The sequence below is a fragment of the Thalassophryne amazonica genome, chromosome 16 (assembly GCF_902500255.1).
Source record: "Thalassophryne amazonica chromosome 16, fThaAma1.1, whole genome shotgun sequence".
In the NCBI taxonomy this organism is placed as follows: Eukaryota; Metazoa; Chordata; class Actinopteri; order Batrachoidiformes; family Batrachoididae; genus Thalassophryne; species Thalassophryne amazonica.
Window position 1 is genome coordinate 27,866,238 of NC_047118.1, and position 10,470 is coordinate 27,876,707.

General features: G+C 41.2%; 1 protein-coding gene across 1 annotated transcript; it reads right to left on the bottom strand.

The window, feature by feature from the left end:
- Positions 1–421: 421 nt before the first annotated feature.
- LOC117528628 (ectonucleotide pyrophosphatase/phosphodiesterase family member 7-like) lies at positions 422–8,904 on the bottom strand. Its single transcript, XM_034191253.1, has 4 exons — positions 8,597–8,904; positions 8,055–8,200; positions 3,221–3,850; positions 422–660 (listed from the first exon to the last, which is right to left on the bottom strand). The coding sequence occupies exons 1-4, from the start codon at positions 8,829–8,831 to the stop codon at positions 424–426; spliced, it is 1,248 nt and encodes a 415-aa protein (XP_034047144.1). The 5' UTR covers positions 8,832–8,904; the 3' UTR covers positions 422–423.
- Between the last annotated feature and the right edge of the window lie 1,566 nt (positions 8,905–10,470).

A 10,470-nucleotide genomic window follows, 5' to 3' on the forward strand; every position in this document is an offset into this window, starting at 1 on the left:
GAACTGTGGGACTGAGATGACACTCAACATGAAATTCCTACATTTAACTGTAAAAAGCAGATTAAAATGTATATATATATATATATATATATATATATATATATATATATATATATATATATATATATATATATATATATATATATATATATATATTCTTTTCTACCTCATTTTCTTATTTTATTGTACTGTTACAAGTATTATTATTATTACTGCTTATCCTTGCACATGCTGTTTGATGCACATTTTCTTCTACTCGCTTCCATCTTGTGTGTTTTTTTTAAGAGGTGACATAACATGTGAATTTCTCCACTGTGAGATCAATAAAGTTTATCTTATCTTATCTTATCTAAAATGAACCTTCATGAATTTGAAGATCGATCTTCCACGTGGTACTTGAACACACGAGTGTTGAAACCAAACTCAGGTGAACTCACCAGTGGTAACCAGCATCTTCTGGGTGGCACTCAGGCGGCCGTCGTTGACCTCCGGCTGGATGTCCAGGATGTGACACATCAAGGGGTAGATGTCCACCGTCTCAAATGGCTTCACCACGAAGTTCTCACGAAACGCTGGACCCACTGCCCGAAACAGGACCTTCATGTCCATCTCCTGGTTGTCAAAACCATGTTCTCCTTTGTTGAACTGAAGCGGCACGTACTGCAGGGACACGGGTCGAGAACAGAATCATTTGGAGGCAATCATAATCACTTTGTGTTTGTGAGTCCAGAATATCTCAGGAAGCTCTTGGCTGATTTCATTCATAATAATTCAGCTGCTCCTGACGACATCTCAGTATCACAGGAATGTGAAGGTCAAAAGTCAGGGTCAGTCAAGGCCATCGAAAATCACATATTTCAGAATAAATTCAAATCTATGAGAACTTGAATGATTTCAAGTTCAGCAAACACGAAACCATCTGCTGAAATATGTGGCATCATGATGACGTCATCAGGTGACATCATGTGACACTGAATGATTAAAAAATTGCTAACATAATGAAAACATTTTCCACAATAACTTTTAAACAAAAACAGCTACAATGATGATGTAGACATGCCATTGTATCAGAAGTTCTGACAGGCACCAACGAGCACACATATTACAGCATGTCTTACTCTTGTACAGACAGCAGAGGGCGCTATTGACCAAGTGAAAGTGGCATCAACACCATTGAGCCTTTTCACATTGAAGACTGCCAAATAAATAAGAAAAAGAAAAAAAAAGATTTTTGATTAAAAAAAAAAATCTATTTTCATAAAAGACTGTCTTTCATTGAATTTATTATCTGCAAAATAAAAAAAACATTTATTTTCAGCAATCTTTGTGACAAAACGGTATTATGTGATGGTCTTAAGACGCTTATCTGCCATCGAACAGGAAGCAGATATAATGAGCATCTACAAAGGGATCAAACACGCGGTTGCAGTCCATCTTCAGCCTCAGACTGTAAAAAACCCCTTTCTTCAGAAGTGTGGCAGCTCTGATTATTTCCCTGTTATTCAGTGTGTGGCGGCGTTTCTCATTTTGCTAATTTACCCTTTAAATGAAATTACGGTTGGATTATTCTTGGTGTTGAATGACACACTTGCAGAGTTGCAGCCGAGTGGAGTGACTGTGTGGAGCCAAATGAAAATGTTAATTTCGAATTTTGAGGCACAAGTAGCTTCACGAAGCATTCCTGAGCACAGCGCGTCATCACGCCGCCTGGATTATTTGGCACATGTGCAAATGCACTTGATTAAAATTGTAATGTGGTGAGATTATAAATGAACTCTGGACTCAGGTCTCAGTGCGCTGACATTCGGCGCAGTTTGGACGCTGGCACTCTTTGATCAGGTTTTTTTTTTTTTTTATCAGGTAATTGCAGTTAATTACTTACCGATAACGCTGTGGTAAGTATTTTACGAGTTCTCATTCTGTGTCATAAAACTGCAATTCTGCAATTTTGTTTTCTTTTATTTTCAATGCCATAAAAGGTGCTAACTTCATTAGCATGTTATTAGCCACACTGCATGTAAATGATAGTACTATGATAGTACTATGATAGTACCATCATAGTACCAATTTACACCATATATTTAGGTTGAAAAGACTTTTCAGTCAGGACAAAATCCATTTGAATCCGTCAAGTGTTGACTTGGAACACTGTCTCAGGCAAAATGGTTGCATGTGTGCTATGAAGCAAGCAAAAAACAAACAAACCAAAAAACTTATTAAATCGGTTAAAATATAATTTACAGTGTCTGACAGCAGCATGGAGAGGATCCCGGTGGATCTACACGAGCGCAGGTTTACTGTTTTGAAACAAATGATTCTCCAGTTAGTGTCTTACCTTAGCCAGTGACGCTGCTCTTCACAAAGTTATTTTGTGGATGTTTTTGTCCTGAATGAAAAGTTTTAACCCAGTAACATCTAAAAATAGGGCCCAAGGTGAAAAATCCTCGAGTTCCTCTTTGAACACGTTTTCAATACACTAGACGAGTCAATGCCTTTGTCAATGACCTACGTTAGCTTGACCTGCCACTGACAAGGCAAATGTTGTCCAAAGTGCAGTTTCTGCAGTCACGGAAGTCTATCACTCCTCCGGTGTCACGAGTGTCTCAGTGGCTTCCCTCGTGAGTTTCCTTCTTACAGAGTTTTGAATGAATATTATTTATTGTCTTTGCAGATCATATATATATATATATATATATATATATATATATATATATATATATATATATATATATATATATATATATATATATATATATAAGGAGTGGATGAATTCCCTCATCCCAGGGTCGCCCGAAGAAATGTGGCTGTAAAAGTGATCATTTAATGTAAATCTGTCAAATTTCATCTCTGTATTACTAAAAGCATTTTGTTTTGTTGTAATAACTGACATTCCAGTTCTACAAAAATAGGTCGATTTACATTTATTACTGGAGATATATTAAGCAGCCGCTCTGCTCTGTGTTGGTCTGATCCCGTCAGAGCTCAGAAGCTAAGCAGTGCAGCATCTGGTTCGTACATGGATGGGAGACCTCTTCAGAACACCAGTGGCTGTGTGTGTGTGTTTCTCTGGGTGAAACTGGAGTTGCGTCAGGAATGGCATCCGGTGTAAAACTTTCCCAAAGTGTATCTGGCTGTATCCGCTGTGGCGACCCCGTCCAGAGACGGGAGGAGTCAAACTGACAACACACTGAAGATCTTTTAAATTCTGTGCTGTACATACCCCATTGATGACGTATCCAGGGTCGGCCCATAAGACCACGGGGAGGATTCTGTCATTTCTGGCAAAGTGTAAATGCTCTGGCAGCTCCTCCTTCTTGTAGACATGGAGGTGGGGATGAGATCCCTTCAAGGCCTTGTACACCTTCTCCAGCCTTCCCGGCTTTGGTAGCAGCATCCCAGAGGGTCCAAAGTCCACCAAATGAAAAGACAGGTCCTTAAATGAGAAGCCAGGGATCTTGGAGAGGGTGATCTCCTCCACCAGGCCGTCGCGGTACACCGTGGTCATGCCGTGATCTGCTGTGAAGATGATGTTCAGACGATGAGTCAGCCCATGTTTCTCAGCCGAGGTCCTGATGTAACCCACCGTTCTGTCGATTTGCTGGACCATCGCCCGTCGCTGTTGGGAGTCAGGGCCGTACAGGTGGCCTGTCCCATCTGGCTCACCAAAGTACAAGGATACAAAGTCCAGATCCTGGTCTCTGAACCAGCCCATAACCTTGTCTGTATTCTGCTGCCAAGCCTTTTCATTTTTGTAGTCATACAGGATTGGCTCCACTTCCCGCACCATGGTAACCTCTCCCTGGTAACTAGAAGCTGTGCCAGGAAAGTGAAGAGAGCCGGCTTTCAGTCCCTGGAAAAGAAGCCACATTAACATGAGACACATGATGATGACACCTGGTGCATGAAGGCTACAAGTTCTTCAGATCGCAGTGTGGGTTCATTGACAATCCAGACTGCTGGATGGCCAGGATCCATCTTTGAACACAGCGAAACACAAGAGGCAGAGCCTCTTTAGCTCTATGATACATCTGGACCTGAATCAGGGACTTTGTGCAGGAAATCATGTCGGGAGTGATTTCAGCTGAAAGTGGGACGGACTCTGAGCCTCCGGAGATCTTCAGCGCTTTGAAGATCAATACCACACTGTTTCAAAATATGAAAGTATTGTGGTGTCCACGCCTCCCTCAGCCACGTGACCCACCAATGAACACCTTCATCCACGTGGCCCTCAAAAGCCGCCTTTGGTGAAATTGACACAAAACCTACATCTGTGTGTCTTCCAAAAATATCCCGTTTGGAACCATTTCAAGTGTATTAAAGGATTATTAACCGAGCATGAGGTCTGATATTTTCCTGTACAGACCTCGCGCTCGGTTCATAATCCGAGCGAGGTCCATGTGAAACACACCTCGTTCTGATATTTTCTCATACAGACTGAGCAAGTGAGGTTAATCATTTATTTTATGTCGGTTTTTGTAGTTGCATGGACATTCTGCATGTCCACTTCGAGCTTGTTTGCTGTTAATTCCTCCAGTTCAAACTCGTCAGTGCCATAAAATTCACGTGGAGAAGGGTCCGAGTCGTCATTCACTTTTTGTTTTTTTTTGCTTTTAAATTTCTTGTTTAACAAGGGAGATGATGTTTTATAAAGGAATAGTCTGCACCATGTGTCATGCTTAGTTCATGTTACAGGGTAACATATGTCACATGTCATAGAATCCAACGGGCATTGACCTTGTTTGACCTTTACTTTGGAAACCAAACATTCAAACAGACAAAACTATTCCAATTATTAATTCTATTAGCTCAACCAGTAATTTGCATCACTTTATTGCCAAAATTGGTGCATCTTTACCTTTTGACCCCTGTACAAACTGAAATTGACCTTTGTCATCATTTTTGCTGTTTTTACCCCATAATTCCAGAACATTTTGTCAAGAATAACCTAAACTATACCTTTTTGGAATTGTTATGATCAGACAAATAATATGATATACCTTTCCAACCTGGTCTCACGGCAAGTCATGATTCAGCAGTACGAAATATACTTAATCTATTGAGGCTTTTCAGGTTTCAAATCCTGCAAAATCTCGGAGAGGTCACTGCGCTGCGAGATCTCAGTAACATTGAGAACTACATTGAGACGCTCTGATCACGCTGCACTTTAACCGCTGCACACAGACAACACCATTAACATCGCAACATAAAACTATTTTTATATTGTGCCTAAAACTCTCGTGAATATATTCTCTGGGTTTATAGACGTTGTTATTGCGTTTGTTTTATGTAAACGTGAGAATCACAGGCTGTCTCTCCGTTATTTTCAGTGGGAGCTGCTGTGAGCTACAATCGCTTCCTGATCATGTCGTTCTGGGAGAAAGTGAAGTTTGCTCTTTAACGTCTTGATTATTGTTCTTTACAACACTGTTTGTCCTCTTTGTTCCAGACTAATATATATAATATGTTTGAAATTCAGTTTGCGCTTATTAAATTACATGCAGATTAAACATAACAGACACGGATTATTTGTTATAATTGTTTTAGCAAGTTTTCAGGGTATCATGCAGCAGTCTCTTATTAACGTGACGAAAAGTATAAAAAATTACATTTTTGTAGTATAATATTCATTTACAATTCATTCTCATTGATTCCGTGATGGCTGCACAAAATTAAAAGTGAAGTGAGGGGGCTATCTGCTGCACTAATTTAATTATAATATAAATTAGAATCATTTAAAATTTTATCTCAAAATACCCCTAAAACACAACAGTAACAAATAAAACACAATAAATAATGACAGAACATTTCACTTTGGATGCTATGGTGACTGTCCGGCTATATTTGGGATGATCGTGTTTGTGATTATTGAAGGAACCTAAAAAGTTTGTTTTAGTTGAGTACTCTGGGAAAAGACATGTGGTCACCATAAAGCCGTGACATGTGATACAACAAACAGAAACTTCTCCAGTCTTGACCTCAGACACCTACAACTCCTTCAGTGATGTTGTGGATGTCTTGGTGGCTTCCCTCACTGCCCCCTCATACAGTGCCATACTGTTTGAATATGTTACTGATCCAAGAAAACATCTTCAGTTACCTGGAAATGTTCATGTGTCCATCCCCTGACTCGCCAAAAGAAAACTGGCTGTAAACGTGACATTTTATATCAACAATAAGCATAATATTTAGTTTGTCCTATTACGTATGAGCTCTGAAAATGGAGGGTAAAAATGACTGTCACTCCTAAATAGTTAATGCAATGTGTTTATTAAACTCCTTGAATTAAAGCTGAAAGTCTAAACTACAAGTCAGGCAGACAGGCAGAGAGACAGACAGGCAGGCAAATGGACAGATGTACTGAAGTACAGACAAGCAGGCAGACTGATCTTTGGGCAGTTTGGTCTATTTGTCCTTGCAGCACCTCTCAAGCTCCATCAGGTTGGATGGGGAGCGTCGATGCACAGCAATTTTCAGATCTCTCCAGAGATGTTCAGTCGGATTCAGGTCTGGGCTCTGGCTGGACCACGCAAGGACATTCACAGAGTTGTCCTGAAGACACTCCTTTGATATCTTGGCTGTGTGCTTAGGGTCATTGTCTTGCTGAAAGATGAACCGTCACCCCAGTCTGAGGTCAAGAGCGCTCTGGAGCAGGTTTTCATCCAGGATGTCTCTGTACATTGCTGCGTTCATCTTTCCCTCAATCCTGACTAGTCTCCCAGTTCCTGCTGCTCAAAAACATCCCCACAGCATGATGCTGCCACCACCATGCTTCACTGTAGGGATGGTGCCTGGTTTCCTCCAAACATGACACCAAAGAGTTCAATCTTTGTCTCATCAGACCAGAGAATTTTGTTTCTCCTGGTCTGAGAGTCCTTCAGGTACCTTTTGTCAAACTCCAGGTGGGCTGCCATGTGCCTTTTACTAAGGAGTGGGTTCTGTCTGGTCACTCTACCATACAGGCCTGATTGGTGGATTGCTGCAGAGATGGTTGTCCTTCTGGAAGGTTCTCCTCTCTCCACAGAGGAATGCTGGAGCTCTGACAGAGTGACCATTGGGTTCTTGGTCACCTCCCTGACTAAGGTCTTTCTCCCTGATTGCTCAGTTTAGATGGGCATCCAGCTCTAGGAAGAGTCCTGGTGGATCTGAACTTCTTCCATTTACAGATGATGGAGGCCACTGTTGTCATTAGGACCTTCAAAGCATCAGAAATGTTTCTGTCCCCTTCCCCAGATTTGTGCCTCCAGACAGTCCTGTCTCGGAGGTCTACAGACAATTGCTTTGACTTCATGCTTGGTTTGTGCTCTGACTGTCAACTATGGGACCTTATATATAGACAGGTGTGTGTCTTTCCAAATCATGTCCAATCAACTGAATATACCCCAGGTGGACTACAGTTAAGCTGCAGAAACATCTCATGGATGATCAGTGGAAACAGGAGGCACCTGAGGTCAATTTTGAGCTTCACTGTGAATACTTTAAAAAAAAATAATAATAAATTTGCAAACATTTCAATTTTTTATGTTGTCATTATGGGGTATTGTGTGCAGAATATTGAGGAAAAATGAATTTCATCCATTTTGGAATAAGGCTGTAACATAGCAAAATGTGGAAAAAGTGTAGCGCTGTGAATATTTTCCGGATGCACTGTATGTTGCAATGAAACATCACTTTTATGGACAAGATAAGATAAAGACATTTATGATGGTTAAAATAAGATATAAAACAATCAAGTCAGCATTAAATCGCTGTTACCCAAAATTCTATTTAAAATTTAACAGATAATTGAAATGGACACAAAGTCTGAAGTGGAATTTCTTATTTTTCATTTCACTGCAATTTCAAACCTCAGCTAAACCTTGCAGGGAGCCTGAGAGCAGCACAGCCATTTGCATGCAGTTAACATCTGCAGCTGCAAAATCGTTTTCAGTGCAATGACCACGCTGAATGATTGGAGGCTGCTCCAATCATTCAGCGCGGCTTCAGAGGCTTTTTTCAAGAGAAATGGGTTCTGGTGCTGTAAACAGCCGAGCGGTCTCTCAGGCTGCAGCACTGACCTGTCTCTGAGCTGTGATCCAGATAGGCAGCGTGCCGTTGTCCCACCACTCATTAACAAACTGCGTCTGATAGTACGGCTTCTTCTGTGAGGTGGTGGTGTTGAACCACATGTTGTGGATCACCCCGTGGTTCTCCACGTAGCGGCCTGCAGAAGAGAATTACTGTCAGTCTGCACGCACTCATTATTCACACTGTGACACATTCACATTAAAAATTCAATCAACTTAACGAGCTGAGCGGCATGACGCTTGTGGACAAGGTCTTACCACCAACTTTTGGAGATTAGGGGAATTTAATTTCAAGGAAGTTAAATTTCTTTTAACTGGTACTGATGGTTTGAATGTTGAAATAAGAAAAGGGGGTCGCCGCATTCTTGCCTCAGTCATCCAAGCATAATCATCTTACTCAGTTATAAAAGCTGGTGGACCTTGGGACATTCAATTACAAGTAATTCCTCTTTCCCTCAGCTTTCCACAGTGTTTTCACAGTAAACTTGCTGACATGCATGTGTGCTCCAGCTGCAGAGCCTGCATGCTTTTACCTGTCAGGAGGGTGAAATGAGATGGGCTGGTGATGGTTAGGTATGGAGGTGTGATGTACATCGCTTTGACTCCATCTCTGGCCATTTTGTCAAAGTTCGGTGTGTCCACATCGCGGTCGTAATCCCAACGGAAACCGTCAAAGGAGATCAGCAGCAGCTTGTGCCTGAGCTTGTTTACCGGTGCTCCCGTGATAAACGAGGAGGCCCAGAGGAGACACAGAATCTCAGCCCACATCACGGCCAATGCCTCGCAAAGATCTTAACTGGTCCTGTCCTTCAGCCCAGAGAACTTAATTCTTGACATGGCACCACAACTTCCCTGTAGCCAACAGCTCTTGAGCAATGTTTCACAGACTTATCTTATCTGGTGGATTGGACGCGGTTTATCTCGGCACATTTTTGCATGTGACCCAGTGATGTTTATGAGTTGATTTTACAGCCATGACTCGCGTTCGCAGTCACTTTTTCTTCTCTTCCCCTCCCCTTATTTTGCTCTAGAGGACGGGCAGTAAAGCAGATTAATCTCCCACGGTGTAGTGGCTGTTTGTTTTCCTTTAACTCTGTTGTTGATGCCGTCTTTCTGTTTGTCTGTGCGCCCGTCTGAGATTCTTGTGAATCTTTAACCATGGGGGAATGGCACTTTGATGAGTTTCACCTTGAGTTGGGTTGGTGCATGATTGATCTGACACTGGGAAAATGAAGAGGAAAATGAAAGTATATATCTCCTCATCAGCTGGCGGTGGTCTCTTGGGAAGAAAGGACCCTAATGGACATATTCATTTTAATAACTCTAATGTGTATATTACCCTCAGGATATTGTTAAAAGATCTCTGAGAATCTCCATTGATAGCAATGACCACGACAATGGACAGACTATTAAAAATGAAGCGTCCTTCTCTTCTGCTTTTCACATTAGATCGGGTTCTGGTTCCGGACTTTTATATATATATATATATAGTAATGCAACCTTATCAACGTCCATCAAATTGCTTGACAAGCTCTTCAAATTTGCTCTTTATTGTGTGTCCTTGGCAGAGGTTCAAGGGAATTGTCTAATCTTTATGGAGATAAGGGATAACATTCATCAGCTTTCATTTACCTCATTCATATTCATTAAGCTTCCTCATATTAACTCTATATGCTCATCGTCCGCTGTCAGCAAGATTTCCAAGAGTGTTCCAGACTGCTGAGACTGGTGGAAGTCTCAGATCTCAGCTATGAGAAGTTTTATCAAACACACACACACACACACACACACACACACACACACACACACACACACACACACACACACACACACACACACACACACACACACACACACACACACACACACTGAAGTTCAGGGCAGCAAACTTTATCTCACCCTTTCAGTGCTGCTTTGAATGTTGGCCGGGATTTTCACATTTTCTTCAAGAAATGCAGTGTAAATTCTACCAGAAGACTCAGATATTCACAGCAGGTGAAATAAGTATTGAACATGTCACAATTTCCTCAGTAAATATATTTCTAAAAGTGCTACTGGCATTAAATTTTCACCAGGTGTCAGTAACAACCCAAGTAATCCACACATACAAAGACATCAAACTACAGATATCCATAAGTTAAGGTATGTGTAAAAATGTGAACTGAAACAATAAAAAAGTATCAAACACCTGAAGAAAGGGAGATGCAAAATATATGGAAAGAAAAGACACCATCTGAAATCTATCAGTAATTAGAAAGCAGTCCTGCCCCTTGTCAGTGCAAATAAATATCAGAAGGTTCAATCCCAACTGATGGCCAATAAAAAAGTGTCTCATTACCGAGGTGTCACACAAGAAAAATCTCAAAATGGGTAAAAGCAAAGAGCGCCCTCAAGATCTTCACAACCT

What these genes read in the sequence shown, in the direction of transcription:
- LOC117528628 (XM_034191253.1), bottom strand. Translation starts at nt 8,831, where the DNA reads ATGTGGGCTGAGATTCTGTGTCTCCTCTGGGCCTCCTCGTTTATCACG. An exon ending in TCATTTCACCCTCCTGACAG is followed by an intron (nt 8,201 to 8,596) that starts GTAAAAGCATGC and finishes TCTCTTCTGCAG; the next exon opens with GCCGCTACGTGGAGAACCAC. An exon ending in GGATCACAGCTCAGAGACAG is followed by an intron (nt 3,851 to 8,054) that starts GTCAGTGCTGCA and finishes CTTCTTTTCCAG; the next exon opens with GGACTGAAAGCCGGCTCTCT.